Source organism: Athene cunicularia, assembly GCF_003259725.1.
Source record: "Athene cunicularia isolate RWA chromosome 2 unlocalized genomic scaffold, athCun1 chr2_part1, whole genome shotgun sequence".
Classification (NCBI taxonomy): domain Eukaryota; kingdom Metazoa; phylum Chordata; class Aves; order Strigiformes; family Strigidae; genus Athene; species Athene cunicularia.
This window is the reverse complement of record NW_020799095.1, coordinates 101,433,261-101,454,910: the sequence shown is the minus strand read 5'-3', so window position 1 is coordinate 101,454,910 and position 21,650 is coordinate 101,433,261. Positions and strand designations below refer to the sequence as shown.

Genomic DNA, 21,650 nt, shown 5'->3' with positions numbered 1-21,650 from the left:
AATTCTGACATCGGCCTAGCCTCAACCTCCAACCTCTGGATGACCTTGAATCTTGATTAAATACCTATTTCAGCAGAAATGTCGCTTTTTGAAATTTCATCTCCTGCCTTCAGTGGCCAGTGTAGGCACTGCCAGCATCATGTGATGTATCTCCCTGCTGGAAGAAGCAAACAGGAAATTAAGAATGGTTTCCAGAGTTGTGCAACAGCTATCAGAGATTTCAAGAAATTTCACCAGGGAATTTTCAGGATTTTTCATTAGAGCAATGGCAGGTTATTGCAGTGTAAGTGATTGCTTTGCAGAGCTGTTTAGGGCAGCTTGTTTTGTCCTGACAAAACACTCAGGCTTGGAAGGTAAGTGTCAACTTTCTACTGTTCTTTATGCTGTAACAGAGCAAAGTAGGGACTAAAAACTAGGCTCTGTGTTTTCCATGCTGATTTCACAATGGGCTGGTAGAGAGCAATGCAGGAAAAATGAGAGGAAGTGGTTTGGGGGGGGGGCAGGGAGGAGTGGGCTCACCCAGCTCACGGGAACAAGGAGGTGGTTTCTGATGGAGGCTGGAAGCAGCTCTGGGCGGGGAAGGGCGGCTGTTGCCGCTGCACCCCAGGGAGAGAGGGAGCAGCCGCTCAGCAGGCAGGGAGTGGTGGGATGGAGGAGCAGACTGCGGGCACATCGGGTCTGGCCCTGACTGTACTGCAGCCGGTGGCACCAGCCACAGAGCAGGGCTGGCTGTGAGTCCTCTTGGTTCCCTCTTGGCTACTGGCACCTTTTCCAGCCCAGGGAGAGAGGACCTCACCTTCTCCCTTTTTTTTCCAGCAGAGACTCCCAGAGATACTGGCATGGTGCTGCTGTCCCCGTGTGAGGTGGTATCTGCAGTGGGCACTCGTACCTGTCACTACCCTGTCAGGAAGCTGAACAGGAGGCCCATTGCTGTGCCAGGTGACCCCACTCCTCACAGCGGGCTCTGTGCCCCCCACAGCAGTTTTCCTGCTTTGGAAGGTAGACGAGATTTTCCCCATCCAAAGACCTGAGACCTTGCCTTTTCCACAGCCTCTGGCTTTCATTGCTCCTTCCCTCATCAGATCCCAATATCATTATGTCATATGCTGAGCTCATCAGTGAGGGCAGAAATTACAGCACCTGTCACATCAACAAGGAGAGACAGGGAGCTGCACCTCTGGTGTAAGATGCTGAGTTGTCTTGTAGGACAGTGAACATCTGGCAAAAATGTATTGGGAGGAAACCTGATGCGAGTCCTGTGCCTGGGCTTGTGTCAGCAGCTATACTTCTTACTATTTCCCTCCCTTCAGCAGAGAAGAAAACAGCAATGGCAAGGCTTTTTTTTTTTTTTTTTTTTTTTTTTTCTTTCACCCGCCCCTAAAGGACCACAGCTTGACTATGTGATTAAGCTCTGCTTCCCCTAGGCTGGTGCGTGTTTCCACACTTTCTGCTCTTCCTCAAGCAAGCAGGGATGCAGAGACTGCCTGCGTCAGGTGAGTGGGGATACCCTGTGAAACCCAGTGATGCTGGTCATGACAAGTCCTTCCTTTCCAAACCATGCTGTTGTGGTGTTACAGCCCCACCATCAGTACCGTGGCCCCGGCTCCACAACTCCACCATCCGAGTATTACCATCTTGTCCAGTACTTACTCTAGCCACGTGTATCTCACCTGTGACTTTTGCCTCCTCCAGGGCCTCTCTTGAGTCCCATTGTCAGCCAGGGCTCCAGTTCAGGGAAAGAGCGGTGAGAGGGAAGGAGGAAAGGATGATGCCCAAGGGGAGCAAAAGGAAGACAGAGCAGTAAATGAGGCTGGATAACGATGCTATGCTATCGCTGCATCAGTAGCCTGGATGAAAAACGCACCTATTCTAAATGTCTATTGAGACACCTTGTGAGATCTGAGCAGTAGAATTACTAAATTTACTCTAAAGCTTCCAAAGTAGGTGCATATTTGATGAAGCTAGTTTTATATTGCTATTCTGAACTCCATTTCAACTAAGCTGGAGATAATCCAGTCACCATTGATGAATGGTCCATACTGTCAACTGTTCATGATAGGAGGAGAGGTAAGTTGCTTGCTATAATGTGTTTTTTTCAGGGATGCAGTGTCTACAGGTTCATTTTGCAGTTACTCCTCCATCCCTTTTGCTGTGTGGTTCTAGATAACTGGGAACCAGCAGTTCAGTATAGGGTGGAGGGGGAAATGAAACATAGTTGTCTTTAGTGAATGAAGCATGACTCGAGTTGTGAGCACTCAGAGCAGGTCTAGTTTACTAAGGCATGTATGTCTGGTGATAACAGGAACAGCAGTCCTCCATGGTATTTGAAAAGTTATGGCAGTCAGGTGAAGTCCCTGGTGACTGGGAAAAGGGAAACATTGCACCCATTTTTAGAAAGGGTAGAAAGGAGGACCCTGGGAACTACCACCTGTCTGCCTAACCTCTGTGCCTGGAAAGGTGATGGAACAGATCCTCCTAGGACAGGGAGGTGATTCGAGACAGACAGCATGGCTTCACCAAGGGCAAGTCCCTAGGCACCTTCTGTGGTGGAGTGACTGCATCAGTGGGCAAGGGACGAGCTATGGATGTCATCTGTCTGGACTTCTATAAGGCCTTTGACATGGTCCCCCCCAACATCCTTCTCTGTAAATTGGAGAGAGATGTATTTGATGGATGTTCGGTGGATGTGAAGTAGAGGGTAGTGGTCAATGGCTTAATGTCCAGATGGATATCGGTGACAAGTGGTGTCCCTTGGGGGTCTGTACTGGGGCCAGTACTGCTTAATACCTTCATCAGTGATAGAGACAGTGTGATTGAGTACACCCTCAGCACATTTACAGACAACACTGAGCTACATGGTGGCATCCAGAGGGACCTGGACATGCTTGAGAAGCAGGCCCATATGAAAAGTCCTGCACATGGATCAGGGCAACCCCCAATATCAGTGCAGTGTGGGGGATGAAAGGATAGAGAGCAGCCCTGCTGAGAAAGACTTGGGGGTGTTGGTGGATAAAAAGCTGGATATGAGCCAGCAACATGTGCTCGCAGCTCAGAAAGCCAACCATATCCTTGGCTGCATCGGGAGAGGTGTGGCCAGCAGGCCAAGGGAGGTGATTCTCCCCTCTACTCTGGTCTTGTGAGACCCCACCCAGAGTACTGTGTTCAGCTCTGGAGCCCTCCGCACTGGAAGGACATGGACATGTTGCAGAGGGTCCAGAGGAAGGCCAAAAAAATGATCGGAGGCACGGAACACTTCTATGAAGAAAGGCTGAGAGAGTTGGGGTTGTTCAGCCCAGAGAAGGCTCTGAGGAGACCTTGTTGCAGCCTTCCAGTACTTAAAGGGGGCTGACAGGAAAGATGAGGACAGACTTCTAAAAAGGCCTGTTGTGATAGGACAAGGGGTACTGATTTTAGATAAAAAGAGGGTAGATTCATACTAGATAAAAGGAAGAAATTGTTTACAATGAGGATGGTGAAACACTGTAACAGGTTGTGCCCAAAGAGGTGGTAGATGCCCCATCCCTGGAAACATTCAAGGTCAGGCTGGATGGGGCTCTGAGAAACCTGACTGAGTTGAAGATATCCCTGCTTATTGCAGGGGAGGTTGGACTAGTTGACCTTAAAAGGTCCTTTCCAACCCAAACTATTCTATGATTCAATCAAAGAATGTGATTTTACTTGACATTGCTCAGGTTTTTGAAGATTCATTGAAAACTGATGTTAATTGTTTGGGCAAATATTATACCATTCCAGGAGTCAGGTTTTTTCTTTCTTTTTGTTGTTACTTCTAACAGTCATTTTCTACTGATATCTTCATCTCCCTTTATTACAGATTGTATTTTCTGACTCAAATGTACTTCTCTTATACTTTTTTTTTTTTTTTCCCATGTGATAGCAGCTAAGGAGTCAGCATTGGTTTTAAAGGTCTTTTTTTTCATTTCTTTTCCCAGCCAGTGGAACAGGAGTTCTTAATCAAATACTTTTATGATTATAGAATGTGGCTGGGGTTGTAGTGGTGTCATTTTATGGACATTTAATAAAGCATTAGTAAGGAACTGTCATTAAAATGTTGTCTGCCTTCATGCATCAACATTTTCTCCCAATAAATTCTGCTCTGAAGTTTTTTCATATTTAGGAAACAAAGCTGGTAAAGATTGCATTTCCTTAGTGCAAGCAAGTATAATTGTTCCCAGTGAGGCAACCATCACACAACAGACCTACAGCCAATTAATTTTCACCTGCCAGGATGCAGTCAAGCATAGGAGAAGCCTGAATTAGTTTTAGTATTTTCTTTAAGTCTGTTGAATCCTCTAGGAATTGAAGCACATTTTACTGGTGGTAGCAGTAACAGTATCTTTCAATATAAAGTAGCTATGATACTAACTTCTAGTCCTGCCTGTTGCTGGAAAGGGTGTATCCAGTGATTCTGACATTCCTGTCACACCAGATCATCTCCCCAGGCTTCAGCAACGGGGATCATTTCTGTTTCATAAAAAGTATTGATATGTGTATGTGCATGCACACACAAAGATATATATGTATGTGCATACATATAATTCCTCTGCTATTCTATATTTCCATAAACAGGTTCTTCCACACCCACTGTGACTGGAAATGCATAAAATTGCAACAGAGCTGTTGTGTTGCCTAGATCTACTTTAGCTGCACAGATACTCTATCTCTGCCTGTGTTGCATGTCTTCTCTTCAACAAAATGGTTCCAAGGAACAGAGCAGTCTCAGCTTTAGCAAACAAAACGTACATAAAAAATGTGTTCACGTAAATTAATTGAATGCAATTTTATTTTAAACCGACCTATAAAACTAAGGAAAATGTTCAGATATTAGAGGCAATCAACAAGCACCTTCAATATGTAAAGATATTAATTCCACAGTCTTTACTGTATGGTTAATGTATGTTAATGGGTTCTTACAATGCTCACTAGTTTTTATAGGACTGAGTATTTATAAGGGCTCTAAATAAATCCCCACTAATTATTCTCTGGGTAATTATTGTATAGTATGCTAGCAGCTAGCTGTTTATGACTACAATATTTAGGCCCTGTTTGTATGGACACAATCAAGCACGCATGTAGTTTGCAACACAAAGTATAGACCTTCCTTCAATTTGCAAAAATTGAAAATACAACACCACTGTAACACCAATTTTACAACACCATTTACAACATCAATTATAAGAACAAATTATATAAGATGGTGTGGGTTTTTTCATCTAATTAATACAGTCCAAGGATTTTTGCCTGAACTATACAATGTTCACTCTTTTTAGCAAAGGAATGTTACGTTCTAGTTGCTTGAAGGACATTTAGTGGGCTCTCATTTCCTACTATTCACTTCCTCTTTATCCCTCATCCTGTAACTTTGGCAAATCAACTAAACCATATCATGCAAGAAATACACAAATTTTTGCATTCAAGCCTAATTTCTAGAACAGGAGAAGTACTTTATTTTTCCCCAATGTACTTACAAGTTTGGAAGAGCGGTGAACCAATTAACTAACTGCAGAAACCTCTCATTTTTCACAAAAATTTGGTGGGTTAAAAAGTTACTGAGTAACACTGGGCTAATGAATGAAAAGTTGCTGCTACTTTAATGGAAATGACCCCCAAAAAAACCAAAGTTAACTTTCTCTAGAAAAACGGCTAGTGAAAACAAGTATTTCATATCACATACAGCTCCTGCTTTTAGCATGTTCTTACAGCTAGATCCAAAATACAGTAGAGAATTGAAATTGCAGTATTATAAAATTAGTACTTTAATTAAAGATGTCATATAACAAGCAGACAAGGTGGACTGGTGTGCTCTTGCTCTGTCTTTTTAACTCTGAGAATCTTTTAGCGTGTGTGTGTGTGTGTGTGTGTGTGTGTGTATCGACCCAAATGAACAACTGCTGTGCTGGAAGATACAGATCACAGGTCCAGCTCTGCTCAAGCTGGAAGAGCTGGTTGTGCAAGAGGAAGATTCATGACAGCCTGAGGAATGCAGCGAAAAGAATTCTTCTGAAACAATGGAGGAGGCCATTCTACAAGTTGCTCAAGAGCTTCTTTTCTTCAGCAGAGTCCTGGGGCAATTCTGGGACAGAGGATGTCCTGTGAAAAGCACAAGGGGTGGTTAGAAGTTCTCTTAATGTTGGGGAGTTCTGTCAGAAGCAATCATGAGAGTAATTTTAGTAATGCATACCAGAGCTAGCACACAGCAGAGCTGCTGAAGTGGAAGCACACTGAAGACTGGTACACATACAAACCTCACATGCTGAAGTTAACCCTGCTTCTGTTGCAAATGGTAATTTTAGCAGATAAATTGGCTTGAATGAGCTGCCTTCAGTACTGCAACTTTATCTTATGAATTGACCTGAAGGTATGCAACAAGGGTGATTGGGTCAAACTGCCGCAACAGTGTAGTAAAAATGGGGATGGGATAGATCAGTTACTAAGTTATGGTGTGCTGCTGTTGCAGTGTCTTGTTAAACAGACATGTGCAAGCTTGCAACTAATCATGTCTTTCATTGGCATTTTAACCACTGTTTTGAAGTTTGTAATTACATTCTGAGTGGAGAGCCTTCAGATGCCAAAGGCAGTTTATTGTCATGCACAGCTTGAAAGGAAAAAAGTCTCTCTGAAAGTGGGTGGTCAGGCCAAGACTGACTTATCCAGCTGGATTCTGGATGGAGATTTTATCTACCTGCAGAACTGAGCCCATCTGGGAGTCAGCATCAGAGCACCCAACCTGTATGAGATTTGACCATTCTCATCCTCCTCCTCACTCTGCCAACACTGTGAGGCCAGCAGGAGCACTGGCAGAGGGCTGTGCTTGTCTCACACTGCACAAAGCCAAACGGTCTTTACTTTTTCCTCTTAAATGTGATTGAGAGTACACTTGTGATGCTGGTAGAGTCTCTCTCCTCCACCAAACTTTGCCACCCACATGTGCCAAGATATTTCAAATATAAGTAAGAGCCCTCAGAGCAGTCTGAATGGAGGAGTGTGTAGCAGGGAAGGGGGAAGAGTGGAAGTGATGAAGAAGTCATAAGCAAACAGACATTGCTGGCTTTGATATTTGGGTCTGAAGTTTCACATCTCCTAAAAGGAGACCTGACAGTTTGTTAGGCCTCTGTTGTTGGACGCTTCCAGGACTGAAGTGGCTTGGGGTTAGAGATGAACCAGACCTGGAGGCTACTGGCAGGTGACTTCAAGAGCCCCCAAGAGACTCAGGTCTGTGGTAGGAACTCCCTACAATTAGATGCTGATGGCAGAGAGAACACAAGCAGATAAACCAGAAACTGCTGGAGTTCCTGAAAATAAAATCCCAGGCAAGTATGTATACAAGAAATGTGAAAGCTGAACTGAGAGATGGACACATCTATCAACATGAGAGAGAGCTACTGTGGTAGATTTATGGATGATCTCACCGGCAAGAATCCTTAAAGCCTATTTCTGTTTCCACACTGACAGGTAGGTACAGATTTGGGATTCTAGTAATTATACATTGCAAAATCTCTACGCAGTGGATTTCCAACTTATTCCAAGTACCCTGTCCCAAAAGACTTTTTATGGGCCAATTTTCCTCACAGTTGTGATCATGTAACTTCCCTGGGTTTCTGAAAGGTCACAGAGACAGAATCAATTTTAAACAAGGTTTGGGGCTACAATAAGCCAGTTTTCTTATGGGAAAGAAAACACTCTGATTTTTTTCAGATTTTGTATCTTCCTTGTGGGGTTTTTTGTGGCTCCCCAGTTACTCAACCACCCACTGAATCATAGCGTGGGAACATGTGTTCTAGGCTATGCAAGTCCGAATCACTTTTTATGTTAATATTTCTGAAGTGTAAGTAGTATTTTTAGAAAATTAAGTTAAATGGGCTTAGAGAAAGAGAAATAACCACGGATATATGCATATATACTTTATGTGCTTTACATACAAAATGTCAGGTAATTCTGGAGATGAGTTGCTCCTTATATATTGATACACTGATTCATAAATCCCATAAATACATTTTAAATGTTCTTGATGATTTTTTTTTTTCTGAAGTGCTCTACTTTTTCTTTTTTTTTAGAATGACAAAAAATATGACTTCTTGTGTAAAGAAAGATTGGAAATATTATTTTAACCAAATGTGTTGAAGTGCAAATAACAAGTGAACTTTTGAACTCTTGCATTCTCTGGGTGTCCATAGAGGTCTCTGCCAGGCTTGGAGAAAAAGCAGAACGTGGATGATTTTGTTGTAATTTTGGCAAATAGAATTATCTGGAATTAACATAGTTTATTCAGATTTGTTTATATTCTGACTTTTACACTCAGAATGCTACTAAGGAAATTCAAATCTCATTCATGCTTCATGATGTTGAATCAAATGGTATGTTTTCACATCACTTTATTTCTTTTTGCTTTTTCAGACGGATCTTGTCAATACCAGAACAATGTTTTCAAGTGATCTGCCAGGATTGTTTCCTATTTTAGATCCTCTTGCACTCAGCAGATAAGAAAAATAGCATAGCCATTAACCAAAGGATATTTGCAACGTATTTGTTTTGGGGTCCAGTTTATCACTTCAAACTGGATTTCTCTCAAATAAGTGTTACCCAGTTTCTCTTCTTGAAGTTTCTTGTATGTAAGAGAATAACAGTGACCCTGTGTCAAATGCATGATAACACTATCAAAATAGAGGAATTTGGGGTCAGAGAGTTTGCTGGTTAGCTCTGTTGCCAAAACTGACTGTTCCAGATCCTTATAAAGACATGCTGACACATCTATGTAGTGTGTCAAGGACCTGATGATATGTACATTTTCCACAGCACTAACTTGAAATATGAGCCGTTCCTTTGTTGAAAAACTCTCCTGCATGTTTAACGGTTCCATGTGAAAAATAATAACGAAAAATATGCCACCTTCCTGCAGGGTAAGAACTGGAAAGAAATCTTGGCTTTTTCCTGATTTGGCAAAGCAGAAAGCAGTTGTGTTCTGCATTAAAATGCAATTTTGCAAAATATTTTCAATACAGTTAGAGCTTTGGAAACCAGCAAGTTTATTAATTGTTACCTCTTTCTTTTGTTCTCAGCTTTCATAATGTTTCTGAATTTCAAAATCACAGCTATCGCTTTTAAGTTTTCTCTGTCTTTGGAACATATTTGCCATATTTTGCATGCACACTGACTGTATATCTCCCTTCACTCCTTCCAGCAGTGCTCCTGATTCCTGGGAAAGAAGGAAATTTGTGAGAACATTCCTCAGGTTTTAGGCAATGCCCATTATTGCTCTTGGAACACTTTGACAAAGCAACTACACAAAAAGAAAGATACAGAAGTAGTTGTATCCCATTAAAATTCACTTAGGTGAAAAATAAGCAATGCCATCTCAGAATCCATAATATCTAGAGCTTTTGGCTGCATAATTTCTTCTGTCTGCTTAACTTTTAAAAAACAGCTGGTTTTTAATCCTTTGCATATATATATATATATATTTAGTAAAGACTGAGAAAGATTTGTGAGTGGTAAATGTAAGTTTCCTCTCAAAAGGAAAAAGGAAAACCAAAATCTTTAGGATGAAAACTATCAGATTATCTCTGCCAAAGGGGCCAAAAGGCTTTGAAGATGAAGTGCTGGATGTCACTTCACATGATTAATTTTTTTTCTTTGTTAAACTTCAGGTTAACTTTGCTGGTATAAACTCCTCCAGTATAGAAATTAAAGATGATTAAATGGGATTCATTCCTCTAGGCAGTGGAGCAGTAGAATTCTGTGGCTGCCAGCTATCCTGTACTACTGAAAATCAAGCCATTGGATTTCCACCCTCAGAACACAATATGGTGGCTCTCTTTAGGTACCCATTTGTGTACATGATGGTGACAACAAGAAGACTTGCTCTGTTTATCATTCACTGTTATAGCTGCAAAATCTACCTGTTTTGGATGATCTAACTATTATTTAGTAACAAAATGCTTTCTCCCTTTTTTTTTTTTTTTTTTTTTTAAACATCACAAAAAGAACCAAGGTTCTAATAATTACCAGAGAGCAGCTGTGGATGATGTCTTTTTCAACAGTCTGGCCCTCTACTACACTAGATAAATGTCTTGGCCAGGGGTAGAAGCTATCATTCATTTACATGTGTACAATTTTGAATGTTCCAACAGTCCGTATTTTCAGCAGCAGCAGGTCCATACAGCCACATCAGATGCTAACGCCTTAAACCACAGGCACAGGTGGCCAGAATTCAGGCTTCCCATCTGAAATGGCTCCCAGGGCCTACAAACCAAGGTGTACTCTATACAAATTGCTTCCCTGTATTGTACAATCAAATTCACTGTCTAGTAGAAAAATTAAAATGTTTTTTGTATTTTGCCTAGTTTCACAGCAACTGCCCACTTCTCTCAATACCCTGCAGATCAGTCTGCTAGTGGTCTAAGAAGCACAAGTGGATATATTGTGCATTACCAACAGTCTCAGCTACAGCACCAGCTGCACATGCACTGAGCAACTTTGCACTTACTGCTTTTCTCAGTTTCACAGACCGTGTATGCTTCGTGCAGAGCGTGGAACCTGCAGAGGCCTCACACCTTCAAAAGGCCCAAGCCAACCTTGTCCTTAACAGCAGTGAGGTTTTATTGTCAGTGTAATATCTTTTATAACCATTTTTTGCCAATTGCAAAACAGGACCAGACCCTAGAGACAGTCTGTAGAAAAGGATTGTTTTGTTTCCACCCCTGGATGCGTGTCCAACCTATGTTGCAATGTTTGGCTGTGGACTTTTGTCTTTTTTTCTTTTGTTTTGTTTTGGTTCTGGCTTTTTTTTTTTTGTTAACTGCCTAAAAACAAAAGAGTATATCCATGCAAAGGATCTAGGCTTGAATTTTAAGCTGAGCTCCTCACACTTGGAATCACTACAGCCTGGAAACAATTATGAAGCCTGAACACTTACTCATCTCAGGAGAGTTTTGCAAGTCACCAACAAATGAGTTAGGCATGAAGTGCTGTCTGTAGATGTAGGGGGCAGCTGAAATATAAATACCGAGTTACCACAGACTGAACTGAGGGAAAAGTACAGTAAGTACCTATGCTATAAGTTTCACATCAATAAGTTAACCCAGATAAATGACCTGTACCAGAGAAAGCTTACACACAAGGAAAATGGAATAAAGTAAATGAAAAGGAAGGCTGAACCGTAAGATAGAAGAGTGAAGAACTCTGATTCCATAATTGGATAGAGAACTTAATTAAAGTCTTTGTTGCCTTTTAATATGCCACATAGCAAATAGTGCATTATTCATTGACAACTTCAGAAGAGCAACTCCACAGGATTGCTGAAAGTCAGAAGCAGTTGGATAAAGACAGTAAGTTACTGCAAAGCTCCAGCAATAAAAAAAAATCAGGACACTGGCTTAGAAGTCAGAAGATTTTAAAATAATACAATTCTTTCTACTTGACTTTTTGTTTCTGAGTCTGTAGGATGGTTTTGAGTCAGGTTTTCAAATTACTCTCTGCAAAGGAATGCCAGAACTAACTTTTTCTTGCAATACAATCTGAAGTGCTCAAATCACAGTGGAATTCCAGGAACTGGGGCTTGAATGAAAAAGCAAAATGTATGAGATGCTGCAATACTAAAAAAAAATGTAAAGACGAGGCACAGTAGTTGCAGAGATTATTTTTTCTGCCTCATTTTTTAAAGAGAACTATGTAACAAAATACATCCCATAACCTAACAATGATAAGACATTCCTCCTCCATCAGGGTTTCACTGTAATAACTCATGAAGTCCATTGAACCGATCAGATCTCTCTAGGAATAAAGGTCTTGGGAGCATTCCCACTCCAAAAAGGACAACTCATGCATGAGGCAGTGAAGTTTTGGCTGTCTCAGGATACAGTCAGTGAAGTAGCTCTTGTGAGTGATCTAAAACTAATCTAAACCTCTTCAATTACACACATTTGATGTTTCTAGACATTTAACTTACTGTAGGCTCTGGATGCAGATGTCTTCTGTGAAAAAGAACTGTCTCCATATTTTGAGCAAATCTTCTGCCATATACTATTTGCAGTGAAATTACAGTGTAATAATTTGCACTGACTTCCTTGACCTCCAATTAGGAAACTTCTTAATGTATTTCAGACAATTTATTTTCCCCTAGTGCACAGGGGGGATAGCCTACATCTACAGCCTCTGTGATATTATTTCTTTACTAATTACAGTCTTCAGGGAAACAGTAGGAATGAGATAGTGTGACTTACTAATTGCATGTTTGCCTTCAAGTGGCCTATCGTTTGTAACATTGAAAAACTGTTCGGACTGATTGTGTAGACTGACATGAAGTAAGGTGACATCTCACAGCAGAGATTGTCCCATTTCTCCACAATTAAATTTGAAAGGAGAGAAACAATAGCCAATATATTTCTAAACAGCAATTACAAATGTAAGCTTTTCGTTTCTTTTAGACAGAATATACCAAAACTCCCTACCCCTTCTCCTCTGCTTCCTTCTCACTGCCTCCCCCTCCATCCCAAACTTGTCTGGCCTACAACACTGTGTGGGTGCTGTTATTACTGGGATACAGGGAATTTTCATCTAGCAGAGAGTTTAACCATGTTCCAAACTGAAAGAGGCTCTACCGGTTTATGCATGATAACCATATATGTATCTACTGATCTTTTTCTGGCTTTAATGCTGTTAATATAACTGAAGTGGCAAAACCAGGCCTTGGCACAAAGCTTGTGGCTGCGTAACCATGTATCCTCTAGATTTTATTCATATCCTCTAGTATCACTGACAGGTACCTGTAAAACCACAGGACTCCTACTCATTTCTCAGCCTAGAGCAGTAATGACCCCACCGTGTTCTGTAAATGGCTAATGGGAATTGGGCTAAAGCCTAACACCAACAGGCACAGAGAGTATTAACAATCCCTGATAGAGTTCATCCGAAAGTTTGGGTTCAATTTTAACTGTCATAAAGAAGTATTTTAAATAACACTCTACAATGCTGAAATTCTGTCCTCCTAAAAGTAAAAGCGAATGCTGTAAATAATGCCAGATGCCCTGAACTGAGTCCATGACTGAGTTCATTCTTGAACACATGCTGCTATACGTAAATTTTTCATATCTTATGTTCTCTTAAGTAAATTCTGAAGCCATGAGTTCATTTTACCACTACGACATATAGTCTTGCTGTTCAGTGGAAGTATTACAGTCATTTACTGGGTTTCAGTCCACCACACAGGAAACACACCAGCAACATTCATAATTTTTAACTTCTACTCATTCAACCATAATTCCTGTAGTGGTTGCTCTTCCAAAATGATATAAAGGACACACCCTCTTTTGGCAATGGATATTTCCTTTTAACAATAAAAGACAAATTGAAGAGGATACAAGTTGGTGGCTGATCAAGAACACTCATCTGTACAGCCTGCAGCAGGAAGGGTGCTCAAGTGTAGGACACGTCTGAAAGAATGAGAGGAAATGGTGTCACCAGGAGGTTTTGATCTTGGGGGAAAAAGGAAATTCAAGACTGAGCTGGACTCATCTCTTAGATAACTTACAGATACTGCTGGAATCTCTGAGATATCTTAGTATTTATCACTATTAATAAATACTTAGCTAAAGGATATTTTGATGCAGAATGGAAATGTCAGTGATTAGATATGATACAGTTTAAATACATTAAATACATATTTAGATATTCCTCACTTGCTACTATTTGCAATTAACTATATGGCTATTGCTTCTTAGGAGACATGTATTTAAACCGACTTACCCACCTCTCTCAGTACTGGAAAGAAATAACCAATAAGGCCATCTTATGTGGAAAACACTCTGAACTTCCCCATTCTCATGAGTCATGGAATGGCTTTAATCCAGCATGCCTGAACAAAAGAATATTTGGGTTTGTTTAATTAAACTATTGATTCTTGCCTGAAATTTTCAGAAGAAGGTGATGGAGTGGTGCACAATGCACTCAGATGGTATCCCCAGTGATATTATCCAGCAGAGCTTTGATTGAAACAAATCTTGGGTGCTTAAACTCTAGTTTTCAGGGAGATGTGGGCTGTTAACTCCCATCAAGATTGGTGGGAGTGAAGTATTTACCTACTTTATGGTGTTGCCCTTGGCTCATTTAGAGTGCTTAACTGATCAAACCAGAGCACTGCTATCACCTGTTTATTTAATTGCAGCCCTGAGAAATTCAATACAAATGGTTTGCATAGTCTGATTAACACGCAATCAGACACACAATTAGGATACAATGCAAAACATTTCACAAGAGTAATTTCTTGAGAATAATTTCTGAATAAACAGATTTTTTTTGTGAACTCTGTAAACAAATTAAGATGCAAACTTTGTTTTTTTTTCCAGTTTAACACACTTCTTTGTATATTTGTCTTTGCAACCACACATGGCTTCAGAACGTGTCTAGGGCTCAATAGCAGAACATTTACAGCCAGACTCTCCCTAGCACACAGGGAGTCTGAGGAAGAACACTTTCCCCTCAGCCCCAACGAACAAACATTCATGTTAGAGTACATGAAGTACAAGAAAGTACAATACAATAAGGCAAATGTGTGAATAATGACGTTTCTTGGGGTTTGAGCATATGATCTGAGCAATATGCTGCCCATCCTTACACTGCAGAGCACAGCACCTCCTCCTTCCACACCTTACCTCCAACACCTTTTTTCTTACCCCCAGTTACACTCTTGTGCAGCCCCTTCCATTTTACTTCATCTTCTTCCTTCGTTTAACTTCTCATTTTTTTAAATTGCCACCTCCTCTGAAACTCTCAAATCATAAACAAAGAATCAAAACTGCAAAAAATTATCAGATAGTTTCCTTAGCATTTCACATTACAACAAAACAAGATATGATTTGTCACAATTTGTCACCTGGATCTTACAGGTGTGCTGAGAAACATTTGCTGCCTGAGTCTGATTTGACTGTAAACTCTTTTGGTTAGAAGCTATGTGTTCATTTTTTATGAATTGTAGTGTGTGTGATAGCCTTACTATTACATGGCAAGTCCTGCTCCTTTAGTAGGTCTGTGCACGTAAAAGAGCCTCGTCCTGCATTTGTAGGAGGTTGCAATGTCCTTCCACACAAAAGCACCTTTGGGGACTGACTAGGTGGAGAAAAGTGCCTTGGGGAAGGGTGGAGAGAGTGATCTGCTGAAAGGGACTCTCCTCCCTCCTTCCTCCCCACAACTCTTTCTGGTGAGCAATGTCACTGGTTGCAGGCACTGGGGCCTGGAGCTGGCATTTCGCTTTGTTCACCAGAAGCTGCAGACATACATTTTGAGTTGTAGTTTTTGAGATTAAGGACTGCCACATACCATTATCATCCAGTGATAAAATAAGATTGGAGAAAGCAGATTAAAAAAAGAGATTTTGGTTTTGTTCTTGTCTTTCATTTGGATTTTTGCACCTTCAAGCTGCTGTAACCTTCAAAATTTACAGGACAAATAATTAGCAGCACCTTCTACCAGGGAGAAGCCCGGCAGAAACTAGAGAAGCTGAAGAAATTTGTTCCGTTTCCAAATGGCTGAATTAGAAAAATGAACTAGCCTATATAAATCCTCTTCCAAAAACACAGTGTGACTTGCAGAGAGGCATGAAATATTTGTGGCCATGGTCTTTACTTAATGAGGTCTTATTTAAAATATTCCAGGTAATTTTGCATTTGGTTAGAGCTCACTTTGAAAGACAAAATTTCTTTAAGAACCCCCTTAATCTTCTTTACAGTGTGCAACTTGAAGTTAAATTTAACCTTGCTTTTGAATGCAAAACAGATAAGAATCAGAAGAAATGTACAGGAGGCTTCCTTAAAATTAGCAGTCATTGTTTTGATTGGGAAATAAATAGGCCAGAATTTATTTTTTCCAAGGAAGCAAGAACGATGTTGTGAATTACAGTATTAGTTCTTATCAACATCAAGAATTTACACCTCTTCGGGAAGAGCTTCTTATTGTAATTTTAAGGGGATTTACTGCATTTTTAATCAATTCCTTGAAATAACCCAACATCTATTATGCCTAAACTGAGATTGTAATCTCTGCATAGAAGCTTGCACCTGTTGTGGTTAAACTTCTGTAATTTACCTGCTTAGACAAAACACCAGGAACTTCAGCAAGAGACTGGATAAACTGATGAAAAGGAATTAAAGCTTCAGAATCATGTAATTTTCTATCAGGAAAAATGTAATTGTTTAAAAATCTGTTGACAACTTTGTCCTAAACACTGCAAAGTCATGGGCCACTCCCTTTCTCTCCTTTCCAGCTCATCTCTAAAAAATTGTGAAAGCTGAATTTTTTCTGACACATGAAATCAGAGAGAGGCACACCAAGAAGGGCAGTACATGCTGTGAAACCCTGGAAGCTGCCCTGCATTGGAGGTAGGGACTGCACAACAATTTATGCCCTCTGTTCTATTCTTTATTCTGAAATACTGCACTACCATCAGAGGTGAGAAATCAAAAACAATACAACAATTCTTGATTTCATAACAAGCAAGATCAGAAGAAACTCTTTACAACAAGGGTAAACAATGCATACAGTTTCAGACTCAGTCTTTTAAGTATGTTTCAGCAATTTGCCTGCAAGTGTTTTGAATGGTCTGTGTGCAGGTAGCAGAGGTAGCTTTGTATGAACCAACTTTGTCCTACTGTATGTGCAGGTTAGAGCAGTAGTAGCTGTGGAAAGAACAAAAGAGCATATGATGCATCTTCTCCACTGAAGTCACTTGGCAATTCCACCAAATCAAGGATAAGCAGACATAAAAGAAACCTCTTCGCCATACCTCCTCTACCCTCCCACCCTCAACCCACCTGCCAAGAAATGCTGATCTCCTCTGATCTTCTTTACAGTGCTCTTTAACTTCTTCCACCATTGTGCATGTGTCAGCCAGCCTCAGGCTCTTCACCGAAAGATCCTGCAGAGCATTAAAATGTTTTCTTCTGATTGTCATCCTATACTCTGATGTCTTCTCTCTGCTCAGACTCCAGACTTGCTGTGTTCGGAAATCCATGGTAACAGCAGATGATATGTCATTCAGTCCTCTCACGTTATATAGCAAGTAATACAAGAGAGTTTTTATCTTTCCTATGGAAGCAGTGCAGACCTTAACCACTATTTCTTTTGTTGTTATGACTATTCATTATGAAGTAGAAAGGATGTTCCACAGGTGTGGCATATTTGTGGTTTATGATGATCCAACACTCGGGCAGATCATTCTTCCTGGTGGAGAATAATGAATATTGATCTCTGCTGTCCTGCCTTGAAGCCTTGAGCAGACTGTAACAGTGTACTCAGCTAGCTGTTCCCAGAAACTAGCCGTTGTTTGTTTTGTTCTCTAGTCAAAACCATAACTATGACAATAAAGAACATCAGTTTTAATGTGAACACTTAATGTATGTCACAGCTGGGCAATGTTAGGGCTGTTTGTAATACACTGATTTGTTTTCTTGTTTAAATAAGTAAACTTAACACAAATGTTTTCCCTCAAAAAGTAAATAACACCAAGAAAGTCTGGAGTTGCCAGGTTGCCCACCCATGCACCAAAACATCCCCAAGCCTGTTCCACGGAGCCCATATTACACCATGTCATCAGCACATAGATAGGCAAATACTTCAGCTAGGTGAAGATGTGACCTAAGCACTGGTCAGGACAACATGGGTATTTCTCTGCATACTCCAAAGCTGCTAGAGTGGATGTCCACTACAGACCTTTTTTGTGGAAATAACAAATTCTTTATAGTTGCATAACTGTTATGGCCCTCCAAGATTGTTCTCCACTAAAAAGAAAACCAAAATCTTCTGCTCTCCCTCATTTCCTTTGCTTATTCACCCCTCACTAGAGCTTTGATGCTTTTCTTTAAGTTAACATGTTTATAAATAGTGATATCATTAACATCTGTTATTTATTTTTCATTCAGTCATTAATTTTCGTTAAACATTCACAGCTAAATATGTGTCTGGCTGACTTTAGTGAGGTGGTTACGCATTAAAATTTCAAACTGAAACCTGACTCTTGCAGTGGGGAAAAATTTTTGAAAAGATGTTGCAAAAAAAGCTCATGATCTGATCTGAGAGGGGAGAAGTTGGAGGACACCAGTCCTAGACTCAAATTAGAAATGTTAAGATTGCTATGTAGCAACCTATACATTGGGCCAAATGAACAGGACAAGGGCTGTGTCTTGTCTGCAAAACAATATTCATACTCCTTTTTCCCCACTGAGTTCTTTTCCCAAAATATCCAAACCAGCATGCGTCATACACCTCAATCCACGCCTTCTTCTGTTAACTTGGAGTTTCCTACAGCTTCCCTTCAAACTTTTCTCTCTCTAATACCAGTTTCATCTTTCCAGAGACAACTGTGACCTGCTTTGACCCATGGATGGAGTTAATGCAGCACCAAATGTAAAGCCAGACTACAAATAGCTATTGGTTGGCTTCTTGTGTCTGATGTCCAGGTGGGAAGTACCTGAAAGACTTTCTGTGCCACAGACAATATTTCTAGATTAGAGAGCTTTTTTATTAAAGAGAATAATCAAGGGAGTACAAACATCTCTCTAAAGGCCACTCACCTCAGGTTATTTTGGCAATCTTTTTAGGTGCTGAACCTGAAGAAAAGGAACCCAGAATTCACAAGGCAATTTATTGCTGAAATCTGCAGAAAGAGCTGATACATAAGAGAGGTAAACTGCAGGGAGAACACCATTTCCCCTCCATGCACCACACCATTAAAGACACATGTATCTTTTTGAATTCTGCTATAAACACTCTGATAGTGTTTTTGCTATTTATTCTGTCCGCCTGCTCTGTGCACCTTTCTCTCTCCATGAGACCCTTGCACATGGCCCCAGTTGTTTCCCCATCATTATCCTGTAACGTAGTATGAAAGTGTGATTGATCTTGATGTTGAAAACACAGACAGACTGCCTAGAAAAGAAACTTTAAAACAACTTAAAAGGATTTATCCTTTTAAGAGATCATGTCTGTGATCTGTCTCCCAAGGATGTGTGTACTGACCTTGCCAGTCATCAGAGGCCTCCTCAGTGCACTCGCACACTACACGCTCCATTTGGAGGGAGGGGTGGAGGGATGCTTTCCATGTTCTGTAAGAATCATCTGTCTTGGGATTTCTGTGAATTTTAGAGATGAGAGGATATAGCACAGAAAAATAAAGTGTGAGAGTTGCTGTCTAGTTGAGAGCACAATTAACCTTCATACTTACACTCTGAAATAAAACTAGTTCCACCCACAGAAAAAATGCAGTCATGAGCAGATCTGGGACCACATGTTCAGTGTGCACCTGAGCTGAAGATTCTCCTGGCAAAGTCCAATTTCTGTACTGGTTGTTGTTGAATCAGCTGATATCATAGGCCCAGTGTGAATATCAGAGGAGTTGAGGTCAACTCTATGCATCTGCCCAAATTCATCCATTTCTATTCAGCTCAATACTTCTCAGAACAAGTCATCCTCTGCTGTCACTCCTTACTGAGCCATCATGCAGCCAAGCATAAAACTTCAGCACTTGCATTCCAGTTGCCACAGAGCTCTGGCTTCAGCAAGGAGAAGCAAAGGGTCCTACAGGATTTTGGTTTTCATTGTTATGGTTTATTTTAAACGAAACAAACTCAGAAATACACCATGCTTAGCAGTGGAAGAAGTCTCACATACCCTTTTAAAATAATGGCAGAAAATACGATCAAAGTCCTGTTTCATAATATTTACAAAGTAGTTGATCTAGACAGTAAAGGCATAACTCCTCTATATCAAGACAGAGAGTTTCTCGTACAGTTCTTTAGTGAACAAATATTCACAGAGTCCTGAAGTTACAGGCAACTCCTGACTCATTATCTGCCATATCCATGGGGTAAGCAAAGGCTGTAATGACTCTTTTTCTAATAGTGCCTCATGTTATGTTTGATCATGAATCGAGCCTGTGGTTCACAGATTAGAAGGGTGCCCTCATGGTAAATCAGGTAACATCTGCTTTACCCCCCTTCACCAGAATATAAGCTCAGTGTTTTGCGTATGGAAACATACTGTTGCTTCATGCTCATTTTGTTTAAATCAGTCTATTAATTTTTGTACAATGCAGTCATTCTCAAGACAAGCATGACCTCAGTCTTTCATTATTTAATGACTTTCCCTTTGTGGGACAATGTACAGCTCTTCCATGTTGCTCATCGCTTCTGGAAAACGACCAACTTCATGAGTTTCTTGACTGGATGAGGACGGGAAAAAGGATTATCGAGCCTTCTTCATTGCTTTTTAGGGACTGAAGACTGTAGTCTTGCTTTCTTCAGGTTGGAGAAACTCCAAATCATTTCTGCCGGCACAAATAATGACGCCTGAATGGCACGCTCTTGCAAATGTAAACAGTGGCACAGCAAATTGTTTAACCTTCGCCTGAAGTGTAATTTCTTTGACAGCGAGGTGCTACCCTCTCCAAAGCACCTACAGAGCATTAAGAAGGTGCCATTTTTTTCAAGTGAAACAGGGCAGATTGAAGTGACAGTAATAATTTCATATTTTCCCATTGCTACTTATCACCAGCAAAATGTTCCTATATATCTGTAATGGGACATGTTTCTCTTGGGATCAGAAAGCTTTAGTGTATGTTTCCAGTGAAACAATTAAAAACAGACCAAAAGCATAATTTTGACCTCAGCATTTAAAGTTTTATTCCCTGTCAGACTCAGAGGCCGAGTGAAGTTGCAGGGCGAGACCGACTGTAAGACTGGCAGATGAACCCTGCTTGTTCCAGCAGGTTGGGGCAGACAAAGAGGTCCAGGTTCAGCGCAGGCAGGCTGCTGCCTACAGCAGAAGAAAGGGCCTGGCCCTGCTGCCTGCTTTGCCTGCACATGAGACCCAGGCAGCCTGAGCGGTTGCGGTGGGCAGGGAATGCCCTGGCATTCGTGGGTAGGGTTGGGACTGGTCAGGCTTGGCAGCAGCAGCAGGCACTTCTCCCACATCTCCCCCTTGACCATTTCTCCACCCAAGCACCGCTCCCTCCCTTCCCTCTGGTGGGAGCAGTCTGCCCTGGCCCAGCCTTGATGCTTTGTTCAGTTTTGCCCGAATCCAAGGCAATTTCTTCAAAAGAGTGGGAGCTGAGGAGGACAGAGGGACCTCCCTGTGGTGCCAGTCATGGTGGCACCCATTGCAGATGGCCTCGCACGGACAGGTTGCCCAGTCAAGGTGCTCGAGTTAGATTTTCACACCCGAGTGAATTTGAGTGCCCATTGTTCTCTGCGCCCAGAGAACGGTTGTCCTTACGGTAATGGCTAACCGTACACGGCTGGCAGAGGCAGCCATCCCAAGAGTCAGAACGAGCAGCTGGGCCGCGCAAGGGAACAGTGACCACGTCAAGGCGTCGTCGTCAAGCGGGACCAGAGGGCCGCAACACGCACCACGAGTCCACCGTGCCCCTGCCAGCCCCACGTGAAGGCAAACCCGGTGCCCCACATGCCAGCGGTTTGGGGGCTGCCCTCTGCCCTGGGGAGGACACGGGCCCTGCCTGCTCCGCTCTTCCCCGGGCGCTCGACCCTCTCCCATCAGCTTTCCCGTGGGGAAAACAGGCCCGGGGGCGACCGCCGGGAGTTGGGGCAGCGGACGGGCAGCAGGGGCTGTCCCCGGGGGGCCCCGCTCATGGC

The 21,650-nt window shown here is 41.5% G+C and overlaps 1 protein-coding gene across 1 annotated transcript in view; it reads left to right on the top strand.

Annotated features, from left to right (window-relative positions):
• The first annotated feature begins 21,277 nt into the window (after positions 1-21,277).
• The window catches only part of EMILIN2 (elastin microfibril interfacer 2), a 38,019-nt gene continuing 37,646 nt past the window's right edge, over positions 21,278-21,650 (top strand). The window contains exon 1 of the mRNA XM_026841439.1: positions 21,278-21,438. Coding sequence (XP_026697240.1) covers positions 21,278-21,438 — 161 coding nt within the window. The remainder of the gene's footprint in view (positions 21,439-21,650) is intronic.